The sequence below is a fragment of the Leopardus geoffroyi genome, chromosome C1, assembly GCF_018350155.1.
Source record: "Leopardus geoffroyi isolate Oge1 chromosome C1, O.geoffroyi_Oge1_pat1.0, whole genome shotgun sequence".
NCBI lineage: Eukaryota > Metazoa > Chordata > Mammalia > Carnivora > Felidae > Leopardus > Leopardus geoffroyi.
The window spans coordinates 126,346,152-126,366,047 of record NC_059328.1 but is presented as its reverse complement, the minus strand read 5'-3'; the positions used below and the strand labels follow the sequence as shown (position 1 = coordinate 126,366,047).

General features: G+C 41.7%; 1 protein-coding gene across 1 annotated transcript in view; it reads left to right on the top strand.

Annotated features, from left to right (window-relative positions):
• The window catches only part of TMEM163 (transmembrane protein 163), a 240,666-nt gene that overhangs the window by 136,221 nt on the left and 84,549 nt on the right, over positions 1-19,896 (top strand). Inside the window, exons 3-4 of the mRNA XM_045479622.1 lie at positions 860-903; positions 2,286-2,377. Coding sequence (XP_045335578.1) covers positions 860-903; positions 2,286-2,377 — 136 coding nt within the window. The remainder of the gene's footprint in view (positions 1-859; positions 904-2,285; positions 2,378-19,896) is intronic.

Sequence of the window (19,896 nt, the reverse complement as noted above, 5' to 3'; positions counted from 1 at the left end):
TGGACCTCCATGCCCCACACCTACGCCTCACTTACTCCATGAGTCAATGTTTTTCACACCTGTGCCTGGGACAATCTACTTCAAACCTTTGCTGACCCACTGGGTAGGGTTTTATTCTTTGTTGTAGGGTGGACATATGCTTGATAATATGGCTCTAAGTCAAACTGAGAACAACAGTCTTTGAAGCTGGACATGGGCACAGAACAGATCACAGAATTAGACAGACACACCACTCAGTTGACTTTCCCCCCAAAAAGGCAGGTAGATTTTTGAACATGGAGAAATGTCCTTATTACAACTTGTAGACATCTCTTATTTGTAGACATCTCTTATTTAAGATCATTTGCTATGGTTTTTCCAAACTGTTTTCTTGACGCCTACACTGGATTTTCAGCTCTGATGGGAAAGAGATTTCTCTGAACTGTGTTAGCAGTGGCATGTGTGTGTAGATACCTCAACTAATTACCTGATGATGGGAACGTTGTGGATGGTGGCACTTTTACCCTGGCAGTTTCATGTGGTTCCCAGCTCTCTGTTCCCAAGTGCTAAAGTCTCAAAGTCTCAGCAGCCATTTGATTGACAGGTGCTTGGGCATTTTCATTCTGAAGCCAGCCCTTTGGTGCTAGAGGATGCAATGGGAAGGGTTGCTGTTGCCAGTGGAGTCCACAATCTTTTCACCTTCACTTTACTTTTTTCAGTTCATAGGGTTGACAAGTACAGTTAATTTTTAACTTAATGCTCTTGGAACTTTTCCACTGATGTTTAAAAGGCCCTATCAACTATATTAATATACTCATAAATGAGAGAAAATATCCATGAGGTCTTAAAATATGCTGAATAATATTTTCTTTCTTTTTAGCTGTCTCCGTTATGAGGTACAGCGCCTCTGCTTTTGGGTTTGCAGTAAGTAACCTGAAATGTACTTTTATGAAGTTTTGCACGTTTTTCCTGAGCCCACAAATCTCACTCTGGGCTGGTAGTTCAGAGGGTGGTTAGCTGAAGAGAGCTTAGCGTGACAAACCTTTTATGGAAATAGCTTCTATAAAAAAAAAACCAACTACAATTTTGAAGGAAACAACAATGATACTCTACACGTCTCCAGAACAGATGAGGGGACCTCATTTTCCACACCTGGTTGAGAGGATGGTTTTAGCTTGTTTTTCTCCCTCAAGGTTGTAGGTTTGAAAGTGGGTACACACTGGAGTGAAGCATTTACTGGTACAGGCAGAGGTGTTGGGGTTAGGATTGGGGCTGCTGGCACTAGACAAGTCAGTCTGTAGCCCCATTAGAAGTAACCTGGGTCCTGAACCTGTTTCCTGATGGGAATTGGTCAGAGAAAACAGGTCTCAGATGTTTTATAGGCTAGGCATGTTGCAAGCTTGGGTGTAGTTTCCCCACATTCCTTCAAGACAGTGCTAGTGCTTGGAGTTTTCCAGCTGAAAAGTGAGATGTGGTGCAGTGACTCATCTGGAGAGCTCCAACATCCTCCTATGTAGCTTTAGGGTTTCCTGTACCTGAGGGCATGTGTTCCTGTTCCCAAACCCACTTCTGCCCTTTGATGCGAGAACTTAAAGTTTTGGAGGTTGTAGATTGTTTTCAGAATCTTTTGAAAGGTATGGACAGTCTCTCCAGAAAAATGCCTCCCCCCCACACACACACACCCACCCCTCCCTTTTATCCCCTTTCTTCTGTCTCTGTCCCTCACACGTTCACTTATTCATTCAAACCAGAGCATTGAATTTTGTATACAATTCTGAAATGTTAGATTTCCCAGAATCCTTGGGGTATCTTGCCCTGAACCTTACTTTCAGTCTCACCCTTGAACCTTATATAGAACAATCGCATCGGGAGCCGGAAACATAGAATCCTTATCCTGAATCTTTTACTTGGGATGTAGGGGAAAGTGCTGCAATTATTTGTCTGCTGGGGGATATGGGTCAGAACAGTACAACTCTCCCCATATCTCCCTGTATCTCCAGAGCGCTAGAAGCTGGAGCCCAGGGAGCAGAGCCCACTGCACCACAGAGTGTGCTTTCTCAGTCTGTGGGAGCAGTGGGAGGTCTGAGGAGAAGCCATGGCACTGCCACCAGGCCGGCATGTCGGGTGACCTCAGCTCCATATTCCCAGGACCCAACATGAGGATGATGAGTAGCCTATATCATGATGATGTGAAGCTTCTTTGCTCTGAGATCACTGGCTCAGATTCCAAGCCTTTGTGTCTTGTGTCTTCACCGTCATGCCTTTTTCATGCTGGAAAACACTAATGCCATGTCTCCTTCTCCTAGTTTGATGCCATCCTCGACGTCCTGTCATCGGCGATTGTCCTGTGGCGTTACAGCAATGCTGCCGCTGTACACTCTGCCCATAGGGAGTACATGTAAGTGGATTTTTATCTTGTCCCAGGCTGCCGAACCCTTGCAAAGGAAGGCCACGTAATTAGGCTGTCAGCATAACTCACCTTGCAACTTTGGTTCCAGGGATGAGAATGAGGACCCAAGTTTACTTTGAGCGTGCCTGCTGTGATATCAGCCGTATGATAGGCACCTTCTGGGATGGTCACAGAGATGGGACATCCTTTTATAATTCTCCCTGTCCTCTGCTCTAGAGTCTGGAGTGAATGTTTGTATGCTCATTTGTCTGTCCTTCTGTCCATCTATCCATCGATCTACCTATGCTTTAATCCATCCATTCTTCCATCCTTTTTCTCTATGTGTTTTTGGAATCTTTGTTCTCTGGAATTTTCATGCTTTTTTTTTCTTTATAAGTAAGATGACTTTTCCACTGTAATTTATGGGAGATATCTTGAGGGTGTTCTAGATTACCCTACTGGTCTTACATTCCTCTATTAGAGGGTGTGGTTTCTCCCAGTCTTTACATCCTGTGGGTGATGGTTTTGTCTTTGAGGAATTTGAGTTTGTGACCATAAAACACATCTTTTCCAACTTGCATCTCTTTATTCCATTTTAAATCTCCAGGCTGATAGCACAGATTCCAGAGTTAGATATCTTGGCTTTGAATCTTAGCTTACCACTTGCTAGCTCTGTGACCATAGGAAGTTGCTAACTGTTCTATGCCTTGTTTCCTCATCTAGAAAAGCAGAAAAACAACAATAACTCCTTCAGAGATATTGTATATATTATATATGTATAATATAATGTAATATATATATTAGAACAGTATGTATATGTGTGTGTATGTGTATATGTATGTATATATAATGTCTGTGTATATATCTATATATCTATATAACATATATATATATATATATATATATATATATATATATATATATATATATATATATATATATATATATATATATAAAGTTTGGCGTGTAGTTCAGGAAACCTTAGCTGCCATCTTTATTATTGGGTAATTATTAAGGGGGCTCCCCTGAGACTGAGCCACGACTGGTCATTTACCCCACCTCTGTACTTTTGGACAGTTTAATACAAATGAGTAAATGTTATCCACAGTGTGATTTGTGTGGTGCCCAGACAGAAGGTTCTCTTGATGAGGATGCTGTGTCATACATAAATGTATGAATGTTGAGATACAAATGTTAGGTGCTAGGGGACTCTGGTAGTAATATATCTGGGGTTGCATATGCCAAGTGGAAAGCTTTTGAAAGATGATGCTATAGCTGATTCACAAATGAGAACACATTTTATTTCATTGTTGGCTTTAGGTAGAACATAGAAACTTCTTTTAAGTGTTACATATTTATTTAAATGTACATTAGCTCTTTTAACAAATATGAAGTATCAAATGTGTGATGCCCCAGATGATATTGTTCAGGATAAAGTTGATTTTTTTGAGTCAACTTATGGTTGAAAAACTTAAGAGAACAATTGTAGTAAATTGATTTTGTGAAATTTCAAATTATGGTACTATAATGATCAAAGTTGAATTAACAGTGGTCCAGCCAAAGAAGCAGCCAATGCAACAACCCAAGTGGTTGCTGGCTATGATTTGAGGAATACAGTGAGAACAATCTAGAAATATGCTCACATTTTAAGAGTTAGTCCTGTCTCTCTCCGAGGATGATATGTTCTTTGGTTCTATAGTTGTACTGTCTGGTGCAATAGCTGCTGGTGGCTATTCTGGCACTTAAGTGTAGCTGGTCTGAACTAAGAGGTGTTGTAAGTATAAAATACACACTACATCCCAAAGACTTAGTAAAAAAAAAAAAAAGTAAACATTTTATTCATAACTTTAAAAATATTGATTATATGTTGATATAAGAATATTTTGGATATGGGGCTCCTGGCTGCCTCAGTTGGTAGAGCGTTCAACTCTTGATCTCGGGGTGGGGGGGTGTGAGTTCAGGTTCCATGTTGGGTGTAGAGGTTACTTAAAAGTTAAAATTAAAAAAAAAAATTTTTAATGATGTTTATTATTTTTTTTTTTTAATTTTTTTTTTTCAACATTTATTTATTTTTGGGACAGAGAGAGACAGAGCGTGAATGGGGGAGGTGCAGAGAGAGAGGGAGACACAGAATCGGAAACAGGCTCCAGGCTCCGAGCCATCAGCCCAGAGCCTGACGCGGGGCTCGAACTCACGGACCGCGAGATCGTGACCTGGCTGAAGTCGGACGCTTAACCGACTGCGCCACCCAGGCGCCCCAAGATGTTTATTATTTTTGAGAGAGACAGAGCACAAGCAGGGGAGGGGCAGAGAGGGAGGGAGACACAGAATCCGAAACAGGCTGTAGGTTCTGACCTGTCAGCACAGAGCCGGATGCGGACCTTGAACCCATGAGCTGTGAGAGCATGGCCTGAGCCGAAGTTGGATGCTCAACTGACTGAGCCACACAGGCGCCCCCAAATCTTTCTTTTTTAAAGAATATTTTGGATATATTGGATTAAACTATTATAATTAATTTTACTTCTGTTTCTTTTTTCTAATGTGGCTTTTAAAAAATTTTAATTACTTATGTGGCTTATATTATAATTCTTTTGGGCCTTGACCTCAAAAGAGAAAGCTCTTCCCTCTCTGTCTTTTCTTACTTTAGAAATAATAATCCAGAATTTGATTTGCGATTCCAGAAGGAATTGAGTTCAGTGTTACTCAATTTCTCTCTTCTAATTTGCTCTTTTAAATCTGATTTCCTTTATGCTGAAATGAGTTTCTTACGTATTAGTCACAAATCTACAAATTATTGTAGCTTTTCCATAGAGTCAAGATCTCTTTGAGCATTTGCCAGGTGGCCTTGAGTTTTCCAAGATGAAAAGACTGATGACAAGAAATGTGTTTTGGTTTTCAGTGATTGCAAAATAGGTACCATTACAAAAATGTATATCTCTCATGATACCCCAAAGGCAAAAATTCCGAGTAGTTGCTTTGATAATTCCCAGATGATAGTTCATGCAATGATGCCAATGAATTTATTTGGAGATTCTTAAATGTAGGGATTAAAACAATATCCCACAATCCATTGTATTGTTGGCTTTAGTTTAAAGTTTTAATCTCTGCCTCATCCCATGTAAATTAAAAATTCATGGAATCACTGCCAGATGAGAAACTGATGTTTGCGTATTAATGGGCATGAATGAATTATGAGAGGCATAGCTAGAAAAACCACTGGTTTTCAGTTAGTTGCTGGAGAATAATAAATGAGGAAATACCCAACTGGTCCTTAGTTAATTCCTCTAATTTGTCCTACTTTGACTCTAAGCTTCAGAGAGAATCTTGAGCTTGGAATTGCCAGTACAAGGAGCAGTGGGACCTTTGTCAGCCTTGCTGCCTGATACTGTGTGTGCTGGCTAGGTGCTTGATGCCCAGCGGAAGAGAGGATGCCTTTAGCATCACCATAGGGTGTAGCCCTCAATCGTTTTGTTTTGCACTCTTTTTTATTGTGGTAAATAACACTACCACTGGATTTACCATCTTAAACATTTTAAGTGTATGGTTTAGTAGTATTAAATATATTCATTTTATGGTTGTGAGCTCCTTCATCATGCAAAGCTGAAATTTCATACTTACTAAACAGCTTCCCTTTTCCCTCTCCCCCAGCCCTTTGCAGCCATAATTCTACTTTGTTTCTATGCATTTGATTACTGTAGGTACCTCACATAAGTACAATCATAAGCTATTTGTTTTGTGACTGTCTTCTTTCACTAAATGTAATTGCCATGGCAAGATTAACAAATGGCCCTCATGGTTGAGAAATCTTACTTAGGTAGACAGTCCTAGGTGTGGGGCACTGATCTGAGAATGAGATGCTCAAATCCAGCATTTCACAGGCAGTTTGCCTACTGGTGTGAATTTAGGCTGGGAATGGGTGGCTGACGTCAGGCAAGAACAAAAGGTCAGGGACGTACGTTCCACCAGGTATTGGCCAGATGCTCCATCTGGGATTGAAGCAATGGTTGCAGAGTTGGGGAGGAGATGAAGGCGGTGAAGCAGGTGTTGTTTCCATCAGCCAGGAAAGGAGAGGGACCAGGTGGTTGGGGCTAATGGCAAGGAGGCATCCTGGCTGGTTTAGCCTGAGACTGACTGGGAGCATGGAGGGGAAAAAGCCGGAGGACTGGTTTGGAATTCACCATGAGGCACATAGGCTGCGAGTATGTGGATGAGAGAGAACACACTGCCTCTGCTTCCAAGGTGGGGGAGGCAGCTTCCTCAGGAGGCAACCAGGTTTTTCTTAAGCCAACTGGTGAGAGCAAGAGTCGGAAAAGAGTCTGAGGATGTGGAGAGTGGGATAGGATGAATGTGTTTTGGGGAAGGAAGGGTGCAGGGCCACACAGGGGGACACAGAGGAGCGTGGCTAGAAGGGTAGGGTGGTGACGGTTGTCCTGGTGATAGTAGATTGCTCTGAGGCCACTAAAAGAATGAAGCACTATGTGTACATGTGCATTGTGATGTCCAAGTGTCATTAAGTAAAGAAAGCATAGAGCAAAACAGCGTTTAGGGTCTCTTCTCATTTGTTTTAACAAAAGAGGTTTGCATCCACACACACTGTTTAGGCATATAAAAAAAAATCTCTACAAGGATATAAAGGAGACTGGCAGCAAGATCTCCTCAGGGAGGGGGACTGGGGACAGAAGAAAGAGAGGAGATGCTCTTTATATCCTTTAGACCAGAGCTGTCCAGCAGAAGTCTCTACAATAATGGACATGTTCTATAGCTGCACTGTGCAGTATCATCAAGCCATTACCCACATGTGGCCATTGACCATTTGCTATGTGGCTACATTTTTAACTTTAATTTAAATTAATTGAACCATAAATAGTCACATGTGGCTGGTGGCTACTGTATTGGACAGTACCTCTTTAGGTAGTTCGATCATTTTTAATCCATTTTTTTTATTAAAAAATTTCTTTTAACTTTTAAAATTTACTTTGAGAGGGACAGAGAGACTACGTGCAAGCTGGGAAGGGACAGAGAGAGGGAGAGAGGGAATCCCAATCCTGATAGTGCAGAGCTCAATGCAGGGCTCAAATTCATGAATATCATGACCTGAGCTGAAATCCAGAGTCAGATGCTTAACCGACTGAGCCAACCAGGCGCCCCTAATCCATTTTTTAAAAACAAAGTTGTTACTAAATCAAAGTCCAGGGGACTTGGAAATGAGCGAAAGGTAGGGGAGGAAGGAGGTGCTGGAGGAGGTGGGTGTGGGAGAAATTAGTGTAGGAGGAACCTGGCATGGCCAAATGACACAGGGCATTTCGCACCTGACTCAGCCATTGTCAGCCTTGTGTACTATGTAAGGCCATAGGAAGTACAGCTTCCTGCTGCCATCAGCTGTGGAGGGCCATCAGGATGCTTGCCATGGAAGGTACAGCTTGACACTCATTGGAGGCCTCTGACATTTTGCATGATTTCAACACAGGTGGGAGGCCCGTGAACACTCCCCAGTCCCAGCTGTCTCCTTGGGCCATTCGTCAGCTTGCTGAGATGGAGAGGTGGAGGCAGATGGGAGGCTGTTCACCTTTACAGGCTTGAACTTCTGCAACACTGAGGCAAAAACACAACCTGGGAGGCTATTCACTTGTTCCAAATGTACCTCCACATGGCATGATGCTCAGCAGCATATTGGAAAGCAAATTTGAGAGCTCTGGGGTAGATATTCTTAGAGAGGCATAAATCCTGGTGTGTCTCTTCATGTGAAATAAATGGGGCACGCCAGTTCTCACCCATGCAGGGTCCTTGCTCTGTCTTCCCTCCTGCCCCCAATCTGCTGAGCCAAATGCCTTGGCCTGAAAACTACCAGTCAACAGGATAGCTTTTGATGACTGGTTTCAGCAGCATTCTTGCTGCTTTTGGAAACAGCTCTGGAAATTGAAAAAGAAAAGAAACTGATTCAGTCAAGAAATAGCATATCGGCAATCTGCTTTTGGTGTCTGATCTAAGAGGACTGCAAAGGCCAGGAGTTATACCAGGAACATAGTGAAGTAGTACCGTGCCTCCCTCCCCCTCTTTGCACAGAGCATTCGGTCTGACCCTAAATCAGGGGCTTTGGAAGAGTGAACCATCTTTCCTCCACACTTTTCTAGTGTTCTTAACATTACCAAGCTCTTGAGTGTATTTTGAGTTAAAATACACTCAAGAGCAGCACCTGAACTGGAAGAATAAATAATTTCAGAGAGTCCCTCAACAGCTGATGAGAGCCAGTGTAGAAGGTAGAGAGCCTTGATAGCGGGACCTGAGCTCACATGCCTTGACCAGTTTGGATTTAGTCTTGCCTGAAGGCAAAGAGAGTTGCCATGGGAAGTTCCACAGTCGTGGGAAGTTCTATGAAACCTGCCATGACACAGGCATGATATTAATGGGTTGTAGTGCTGTGGGCAGGATGTGTTAGAGAAAGAAGTGTAGGCGTCCTTAGTCTACTATGGGTAGAAATGTGTCCCCCAAAAGATACTGAAATCCTAATCCCCACTGCTACAGAATGTGACGTTTTGGGAAATAGGGTCTTTGCAGATACAACTAAGTGAGATGAGGTCCTAATCCCATTTGACTGGAGTCCTTATAGGAAGAGGAGAAGATACACCAAGACAGAAGCACATGTGACAGCAGGGGCAGTGTTCAGAGTCCTGTATCTACAAGCCAAGGAACTCCAAGGATGGTTGGCAAACGCCAGTAGCTCAAGGAAGCAAGGAGGGATTCTGCCCTACAGGTTTCAGAGGGAGCGTGGGCCCACTGCCAACACCTTGATTTTGAGCTTCCAGCTTCTAGAACAGTGAGAGAGTAAATTTCTTTTATTTAAGCCCCTAAGTTTGTGGTGCTTGGTTACAGCAGCCACTGGAAAACTGCTGCTGTCCCCGAGAAGAATCTTCTATCAGACCTGCACTCAACTGCTCTGTGACCTTGAGTGACGCACGAATTTTTCAAAACCTCAGTTACCTCCTCTGTGAAAGGGGGTGGGCTGTGACAACTACCAAATGGTGTTGTGGTGAAGATAAGACACGATACTGAATGTGACATGAGTATGTGCTCAAAAAATGTTAGATCACTTATTTTCCATCCTTGGAGTTTTGAAAATGTTTTTTCAATAGTCATACTGGGATACTTTGAAATTACGCTTTTGTTTTAATTTCCTTTGAACAGTATAGAACAAAGGACTTTGCAAGGAAAAAAATCTAGAAACCCAGACATATACTCGCATATTGAGAAAGTTGCTTTTGACCTAGGGACATGGGGTAATAGTGTAGTGAGGTAAAAAAAAGACTATTATTGCTTGATTTCCTGATTTCATTTCTTCATCCCACCCCTAAAACAAATCTCATCTGTGTGGAGCACAACAAAGTAATATATGATTTTTGTAAAAAGTTAAGGTAATTCATACAGGTACAAAGGACATAGCAATTGTCAGAGAGCCTTCCAGGGAGAACCATAGCTAAAGTTTAGTTGTGTATTGTGTTGGTGTGTGCGCATACATCTTTTTTTTTCCTACATAAATAGAGATAATCTATATATACCCTTATGCAAACTGGTTTTTCTCTACTTACCACCATGTTTTGGACATTTTCCCATCTTTGGATAAATAGAGGTATGTTATTTTTTGAAAGCTATTCAGTATTCTGTGCATGGATTTAACATATTTTGTTAAGTACTTTTCTACTGAAGATGCAGGTTGTTTCCAGCTTCTTGGGGCTAGAAGCAACCTGAAATAACTGTCCTTACACGTTCGTATTGTAATGCTTGTCTTCTTATTTCTTGAGGATAAATTACTAGAAGTCTGGGTCGAAGAATATGCTTATAGTTCTGATGCCCAGTGTGAAACTGTTCTCCAAGTAGGTCATACGAATTTACATTCGCACCAGTATGGGTGAGGATGTCTGTTGACTCACCTTTACCAGCACTAAGTGTTACCATTCTTTTTGAGCTGAGCTACTTGTCCAGGTGGGAAATCGAATTCTCCACGTTAAGGTGCACATGTTTAGTTATCAGGCTGAGCATATTCTCAGATTTGTTTTGGCATTTGTATTTCTTTTGGGAACTGGGTTGCCAGAATTTCAGATGGGAATGAGGATCCTTTTGTTTCCTTTTTGAACCATTTCCCAGACACAGGCTATAGAACTTAGGTGACAAAGAAAGTACAACTTAATAACTGATCAGATCCTTCCTGCCTTGCCCCTCCCAACCCCACCCCCACCATATTCTTTTTTTGCAGTGCCATGGTTTTTTTTTTTTCTTTCACAGATCTAAATACCTGCATTAATTTATGTATGTATATTTGTTGAGTGTCTACTGCCCTCAGAAGACTTTAAGCTCACAAGGGCAAGGGTATTCCTTAAGTGTCTTAATCTTTTAACCTTCTTCCACCTGGCATTTACTAGTTGCTCATTTAAAGAGGTGCAGAATGAAAGATTGAATCATGGGAGCTCTTCATCTTATGTAAAGTTGCAATAACTTTTATTAAGATGGTAAGTATTTATTCAACACCTCCTGTGTGTTGGGTATCATGCTGGGCTTTGCGTTAGGTAGAGGTATTATTTGACACCTGGTAGAGAAGGGAAATAGTGTTTCTGAAGGCTCATGGCTGGTAATGGATACAACTGGGGTTTGAACCTACCTTCTGCTTGCTCTGAAATTTCCTTGTACTCATTATGCAACACTGCCTCTTCAAATGATCGTTTGTGTGTCTTTGTTTTACCAGTTTTTCATTCCAGCTCCTTCCCCCGCCCTGCCTCCCAACCCTTCCTCCTGGAAATGCCCTTTCTTAGCAATTTGCTGCAAGCCAGATTTAATTGTAAGGGAGAAGAAAAGTGGTACGGATGCAGAAGGATTAAGAGCTATAAAAAAATACAACTGAAAATTCAGTCCTGGGCTTGGGTTCTAACTCTGGTAGGTAGGGAAATGGTTGGCTGCTGGCCAGACATAGATAAACTGCTAGGGCAGTCTAGGGGCAGGATGCCATGCCCAGGAGCAGCTGTCATGTCTTGGTCCCTTGGCAAATGGCTGCTGTGACAAGTACCATGGCCCTCCTGTGTCTCAAAGGTCTTAGAAATGAAGATCATTTGTCTTAGCTGCAGCCTGGACTTCTTGCATGCTCTTTGAAGCTTTGGTTCTTATTTTCACGCCAAGTTGGCAGCTGCATAGGACCTACTGGATCCTGGGCCAAGGGCTCTGTGGGTTTGTTATGAAGGAGCAGGAACACACCTTTGTCCGTGGCTGTGGCCTCTCCTTTGGCACCCACTGTTGGAACAAGGCATTTGTTGAGTGGAGACGGTTCCATCCCCAAGGACACCAGGGCCCAACACTGTGAATGGGCCCGGCCCCTTCACCTGAGGATGGTCACTGTTTGGAAACCTGAGCCTGGAAGTCACCATATTTGTCATTTCTCCATCTTCCACTCTGGTCCCTGTGCTTTGTGGTGAACAGATTTAATTCAGGAACCTTCCTTGAAGTGGGGAGGTTTAAGATAGACAGGTGAGAAAGGGGTCATTCTCTTTTTGTGACCACTTTTGGTGGTGAGAGATTTCAGCAGGCTCTTTGCCTTCTCTGAGTGGTCCTATTTTCAGAGGACAGGTCTGTGGACTTGGTTTCTCCATAGTCGTCTTTGAAGTTTCAGGGTCAGAGTTTTTCAGGGCACATTTCTTCTCCCTTTGGTCTCCAGATCTTTTCCTGTGTGTTAGCTGTTGAACATTACAATTCAATTTAACTGTGTGTAGTACCATTGACTACTGATGAACACCAACTCTTGGTGCTGGTTATGGCTTGATGACTACTTTCTTCTTTATTACAGCTTGCATTTTCTGAAAAATATTTTATAAGGTACATATGCTATTTTTGTAATCCTATCAAAGATACTTTTTCCTTTTGGGGGAATATAAAAAGCAAGCCAGGCTGGGAACAAGGAATAAAACTCTCACTCATCTCCTTGATGTTTATGCTGCCTTCCTTTGATTATCCTACTGGGTGCTATTGTACTCAACCTCAGCACCACCGGGTGCTTTTACATATGATTACTCCTCTTCTGAAGGGACCTGCCACAGTGTATGCAGCCTTCCTTGGGCAAGGATGTCTCTGAAATGATGGAATTTTTCATATGGAATTTTCCATTTTCATGGAATTATGGTGATTTTTTTCTCCCCATCTCCTGCCTTTCTCTAAATAGTTGCACCCTTTGAGTTTTTAGTCATCTGGGTTTTACCAGCATCTCCCTGTATCAGGATTCAGCCTACTCATATCACTAAGTAGAAGGCATCTACAGGAATATTTGAGTTGTTTGGTTTTTTTTAGTTTGTTTGTTTTTTGCCTACCTCATAAAATTGTTAGGAGAAACAAATGAGATAATATAAGTAAGTTGCCTGGCACAGCATTTGACAAATAGTAGGTATCTCATAAAAGGGGGTTATTTTTAATAGTAGATTGGCCAGGAAAAAAAGAGATAAGGGTGTTTTGATTTTAAATGTTTATTTATTTATTTTGAGAGGGGGGAGGGGCAGAGGGAGGGAGAGAAAGAATCTTAAGCAGGCTCTCTACTCAGTGTAGAGCCTGATGCAGGACTTGATCTCATGACCCTGGGATCATGATCTGAACCCAAATTAAGAGACACTCAACCAACTGAGCAACCCAGGTGCCCCTAACCATGTTTTTAAAAAATAACTTTATTAAAATATAATTCACATAGCCTGCAACTCATGCATTTAAAGTGTATAAGTCAATGGTTTTTAATATTCATAGCATTGATCAAAACATTTTCATTGCCATGAAAAGAAGCCCCACTCCTTTTAGCTTCCTCTACTTCCAACTTGCCTTTCCCCTGCTCCTAGTCCTAGGCAATCACTAATCTTTTGGTCTGTGTAGTTTAGCCTAATCCTGAGCTTTCATATAAGTGGATTTATACACTCTGTGGTCCTTTGTGGCTCCACATGTTTTCTTCCTTCCCTTAGTCTTTCATTTTGCGTAATGTTTCCAGCCTTCCTCTACTTTGTAGCGTGTATCAGTATTTTCTTTCTTTTTATTGTTACATCATATTCCATTATATAGATGTCCCACATTTGGTTTATCCATTCATCAGTTGATGGACATTTATTTGGGTTGTTTCATTTTGGCTATTATGAATAATGCTGCTGTAAACATTTGTATACATGTGTTTGTATGGAAATAATGTTCTTATTTCTTTTGGCTTTGTACTTATAAGTGAAAATTGCTGGGCTATATCATAACTCTATATCTAACATTTGAAGAATTGTCAAACTTTTCCAAAGTAGCTGCACCATTTTAAATTGCCATCAGCAGTGTATGAGGGTTCCAATTTCTCCACATCCTCATCGGCACTTGTTATTATCTGCTTTTTTAACTCTAGCCATCCTGGTGGGTATGAGTGGTGTCTTATCGTGGTTTTGATTTATACTTGAAGGTTCTTATGCATTTGAAAAGTCACCATACTTTCCCCCTGTTTATTTCTTCCTCTTGATGCCATAGAACCTTTAGAAGCTATGTTACCCCTGCTAGTAAAATAGTTTGTCTGGAAGAAGTTTCCTTCAAGAGGCCCATCACCCTGTTGATAATGTCCTCTGGCCCCCTTATGGCTCTGCAGAGTCTGGCTTATGGCCTTATAGACTGAGTTTTGGTTTTAATGACACAAATACAGGAGACTCAGATTAATTAGGCTCATAGAACTGATGTATAAAAACAGGATGCCAATTTATTAGTGGATGTGTAGTATGGTCATCATAAGAATCTTGTCTGGATATCCATGTGGTTTTCTTAATTTTTCTCCCTGTTGGGAGAAATACTATCAGCATCTGCTGGCAATGGAAGATTTCCTTTTCCTTTTTCCTTTTCCTTTTCCTTTTCCTTTTCCTTTTCCTTTTCCTTTTCTATTGCATGTTTTCAGAGTGCCTGTAGGCCCTAAACATATAGCTGTGGGTTTTATGGTCTGGTAGGAAGTCAAGGGGTTTTTGTAGAATTTTTGTTCTGATCTGATAGGTTTTGATCTAGAAGTTAAATTTTTAGGCCAGTCTTAACCACTGATTTTCTTGCCATGGTTTGGGGACTGTGCTAAGTACTTTCTCTGATTTGTCTCATTTAATCCTCAGAACAATCCTATGAGGTACAGGTATCACTACCCCAATTATATAGATGAGGAAATGGATATGGAGAGGTACAGTGACTTGCCCAGAGTTGTAGAGCTGGGATTAATGCTGGTGATTTGCATCAAGCCCTGCTGGACTCCAAAGCCTGGTGCTGCCTTCATTTCGGGGCAGTACTGTGTTTGTCCTGCTCAGGTGAGAGGCCCCATGGATTCCCTGTGTGCTGATGACAGGTGTGACCATGGGCTCAGAAGTAAGAAGACTTGGCAGAAAACAGCTGTAAACAGCCCCAAACTTTAGCCCCAACTTGAGAGGCAAAAAAAAAAAAAAAAAAAAAAAAAAAAAAAAAAATCTGTGTTTTAAGTCTATTTCTGCTACACATAGTGTAACTATCCTTTGCTTTCATTTCCTTATCTGTTAGGTTAATATTAAGATTACTGTCTTAACTGCCCAGCAGGAGATATCAGAAAAGAACATGTTTTGAAGGATTGAAAAAGGTGTGTGTATACACACATACAGATATCTATGGTATATAGTAAATACATATTAAATTTTGTGTATAAAAGTAATATACATCTTTTTTGAATTAAAATTTTTTTTTTTATTTTTGAGAGAGAGAGAGAGAGAGAGAAAGCATGAGCAGGGGAGGGGCAGAGAGAGAGGGAGACACAGAATCTGAAACAGGCTCCAGGCTCTGAGCTGTCAGCACAGAGCCAGATGCGGACCTTGAACCCATGAACTGCGAGATCATGACCTGAGCCAAAGTTGGATGCTCAACAGACTGAGCCACCCAGGCACCCCAAAAGTAATATATTTCTTAAATGCAATTAAATTAATAAACTTAAATTCTTTAAATTTTAAAAAATTTTATTGTAGTAAAAACTCCTAATGTAGGATCCACCCTAAGGGAATGTTTAAGTGTGTATATACAACATTATTACTAGGGGCACAGTGTGGTCTAGCTGACTTCTAGAACTCGTTCATCTTGTACGACTGAAAACTTATGCCTTTTGATAGGGCAGCTCCCTGTTTATCCCTTCCTTTTAACTTCTTAAACACAGGTCACCAGAGGGGAAGATCCCCAAGAGGACTTGAGTATTGGGCAGGAAGGCTGCTCTAAGTTTTAAACGGGAGGGTTAAACTCCCGTCCTCCGTAGCCTTCCTAGGGCGACAGGGAGGCCAGGTGTCTCTATTTGCTCTTGTGTTTGTTGCTACAAAGTGATTGTTTAGTGTGAGTCTTAGCACCCAACAGGATTTGTTCCTTGGCATTTTCAGCCAAGAAATCTTTGTCTTTTTCTGTGCATGCATTTTCAATGAGAAAACCTATGCAAAAGATAGGTCAGTGGCATGGAAGTACCCTAAAAACAAGCGATACACTGACCTTACCTGCTCTTAAAGTTTGGATTCTCCCTCTCTCCCAAAACGACTAAGAGATCATGGGAACACCAGGTTATCACAGGTGAAATTCTTCCAGAATATTAAGGTACATGCTGGCATCTGAAATTGACTATCCTTAAAAAATAGCAGTGATATGAAGAATTGTTTGGTAAGTCCTGTCTGAGAGAACAGTTGGAAGTTTGAAAAAATGACATATTTAGGCCCCTGTATCTCAATACCCTCTTTTACCCGTTTTTTGAGCAAGCTATTTTGCTGGCTCCAGTTAAGACCAACCTGGCTAAACACCTTCCTCAAGGTTCATTTGGCCGTTTGGATTGACAACTCAGGAAAGGTGGTCACGGAGAAACTTACTTTCCTGCCTTTCCCAAGCATAGTAAGGATTCACGGATAAATAAATCTTGATGGACTTCCCGGAAATAACAATGAATCTCAACTTCATCCTGATTTTGAATTCTCCAGGTAATCTGCATTTCTGAGTGGGGAATGACGATCTAGGCATCCAGTTTGTGGTCAGGTAGCTGTTCTGTCAAGGTGGTGTCCATTTTGTTTCATATGTGAGAAGGTGAAATGTATTTTGAAAAGGTCCAGTTGTGCTGATCAGATTCCTATCAGGAGATGCATTATCTAACACCCAACAACGAGTTGCTGAGAGCCCACAATGTGCCGGTACTTCCGGAGGTACCAGGAAACAAGAAACCCACCAGGTCCCGCTCTCATGGGCCTGAAAGGAGAGGATGGACAGTAATGTAATTGCAGAGACAAGTGAGAGCTGTGAAGAAAATCTTCCAGGCAAATGTAACTGGGATTATGGGGAGGGGTCCTCTGAAGCCAGGTGTCAAGGAAGGTCCTTGAACCGATACTTCAGATGGTGTGAAGAAGCCTGGAGAAAAGGTATCCCTGGGCAGTCGGGTTGGCAAAACAAAGGCTTAAGGGTGGGATCCAGCTTGGTGTGTCTGGAGGGTTGAAAAAATAGGTTCCTGTAGCTGGACTCAGTTAGTGAGGGAGATGATGCTTTGAGGCAGCCAGGGCTTGGGGACCCTCGGGAGGGATCTTGATTATATGAACAGTGGGAAGCCATGGGCAAGTCATTAAGCTGGGGGTGAAGTGATCTGATTATGTAATTAATGTCAGAGAGCTCAGGTGGTTGGTCATAAGGGAATTCTGCCATTCTTGTTCATATATGAGGCCCTATGTCATTTCTTTAAAAAATGAAAATATTGTTATTCATGTCACTGACTGTGGTACATATTTGTAGAACAATACATTTAAATTAACAAAATTTAAAGTGAACGTTTTCTCTCTTTCATACTTACCCTCATCCTTTCCTCCCTCCCCCATGAAATATAATCACAATGAACAGTTTGGTGTGTGTGCTTCCAGAATATTTTGTGTGTAAATAAAATATGGTACACACCCATATGCTTTATATACATCCATGACTAAGTGTAAATGACAATAGGATTGTCTTTGTCAACAGTGCTTTTGCAACATGCTTTTTTCCTCCTAATACAAAACCAAGGACATTTAAAAATTTCCTGCCTGTATATCTCACTCATTCTTTGTAATGGCCTCATGGAATTCTGCTGTTGGCTGCACCATAATTTATTTTGCAGTGTCGTATTAGGAGATCTGAGTTGTTTCAGCTTTGGCTGTTTTAAGCTGTGTTGCTGTTACTGCTTCTGCTTGAATCTATGCACACCTCTTTGTGTGTTCCTCTAGGCCCTGTGTTTGAAATATGGGGTACTTTTTCAGTAATGAGAGAAAACTAAACTGTGAGTTTAACAATCCCCTGGTGCATCCTAGCCCAGTCTGTATTCCGAATGAGGGTGAAGGCTGGTCTGTTGGCAAGAACGTGCCTTACACAGGAGACCTGTCGGTCCCCAAGTATGGTGGGGTTGTTGTTTGCCACTGATCTGTAATCTTGGTTATTCATGGGGTGGGTGGTCACTGTGATTGGAAATGCTGCCAGCCACAAATGCACGGGAGAAGGAGGAACATATGCAGGGAAGGGTAGGCTCACCTCTTTTATATGCACGTCAAGCCAGCACTATTCCCCAAGCCCCTGTCACTGTGTGGGCACAGCTGCAGGTCTGTGTGAGATTGCTTTCCCGAATATCATGAGTAACTAAAGCCCGGGACAGGCTTACAAACAATAGGCTATGCAAAGCTGGGTCTGCCCTTTGCATAATTAACCTGCGACTCTGTGTTTCCAGCAACGTGATTGTTGGAGGCAGTGGCAAGCATGGTCAGGACCAAATACACATTTCCTTATTATTGAATTGATGCTTTGCAAATATCATATCTTATTAAAAGCAAAGGAGCTGTGGGAGGAGGGTTTGTCTGATGAAAGGTTTGGGAGAAAGAAATGACTTGAGAGTTATTTTCTGCATGTGTTGTTGCGCCTGATCTCTGTGGCAGTCCAAGAAGTCTGGCCTTATTGAAAGGTTTGGGGAGGAATTGCACAGTGCTTGAGACTAGCTGTGTGTTGTTTGGACCTGAGGTTCAGGTCTACCTCACCATACTGTGGTCAATCTCTGTCCACTACTTCTTTCTACCTGTTCCAGGGCAGGGGAGGTAGGCACCTCCATGAGATACTATTTGGGGATAGGTTTAGCATATAAGCCAACATATGTATCCCCCGTTTTAAAGGAGGAATTTTGATGGCAAAGCAGAATAAATGTAAACCTCCTTACTCCCTCTTCTGCATCAAAACCAGATTATGATATAAGCTGATAAAAGTTGGAGTTCAGGCTGGAAAGAATCAAGGCATAGTTGAGGAAATATAGAAAATAATGTAAATCAGTTTCTTTTTGCACTTTAAGCTTTATAATATTTGATTGACTCATTTCAGAGGAAGTGTGTGTGTGTTAGGAAAATTTTATTGTGAGAGAAAATCTATTTGCACATTAGCTACTTTCCAGAAATAATTACTTTGATTTATTCTACTCCCCTCCCATCCCAGTGGGGGGCCCAGGTTATTAGATTTTGTTCCAAAGACGGCATATGTTATTGAGTTAAAAGCCTTAAACTAGTAATTCAGGGCTTTTTTCTGAATGCATAAGAATGATTTGTGTAGATTTATTGAGGAAGATTTTTTGGGGAATTTCACTGGACCCATTACATGTTGGGAACTCCATTTATTTCCTCCTAACTGCCTCTTTAAAGAGTAAAGTCATAGGGTGTCCATGGTGAAGTTATTCCTTGGGTATCTAAAGAAATGGGAACTTTTGTAAGATGAACTTGAAAGGAGAAGGAGACTGCCCCTCCTTCAGCCCCCTACATATTTCTTACTTTTGGTTTCGGACTCAAATGAGGATATGGGGCTTCCTAACCTGCATGATTATAATTTTCCTGTGACGGCCTGGACTAGTCTCTAAATTGGATGTGGCGTTGGGGCCCTAAGGTGCTCTGTTTCCCTCGCCCTGTGTAGAAACTCTCCCTGTTGGGGCACCTTGGTGGTTTAGTCTGTTAAGTATCTGATTCTTGACTTAGGCTCAGGTCATGATCTCATATTTCATGAGTTTGAGCCCCACATTGGGCTCCACACCGACAGTGAGGAGCCTGCTTGGGATTGTCTCTCTTCCCCTCCATGGCTCATGCTGTCTTTCTGCCTCAAAATAAACAAATAAACTTAAAAAAGAAAAAGAAACCCTCCCTGTTGCATTGCTGTTACAACCTGAGTGCTGGTCCATCAGCCCTCACTTGGAAACCCGAAACATTCTTTTTTATGATTTTTGAAAACCAAGTAGAAAAAAAAATCTGAATAACAGTTAATGATTTTACATTAATGCATATTCATTATTTAAATTTTTTTAATCTTTATTTATTTTTGAGAAAGAGACAGAGCGTGAGCAGGGGAGGAGCAGAGAAAGAGGGAGACACAGAATCCGAAGCAGGCTCCAGGCCCTGAGCTGTCAGCACAGAGCCCGACGTGGGGCTTGAACCCATGAACCGTGAGATCATGACCTGAGCCGAAGTCGGACACTTAACTGACTGGGTCACCCAGGTGCC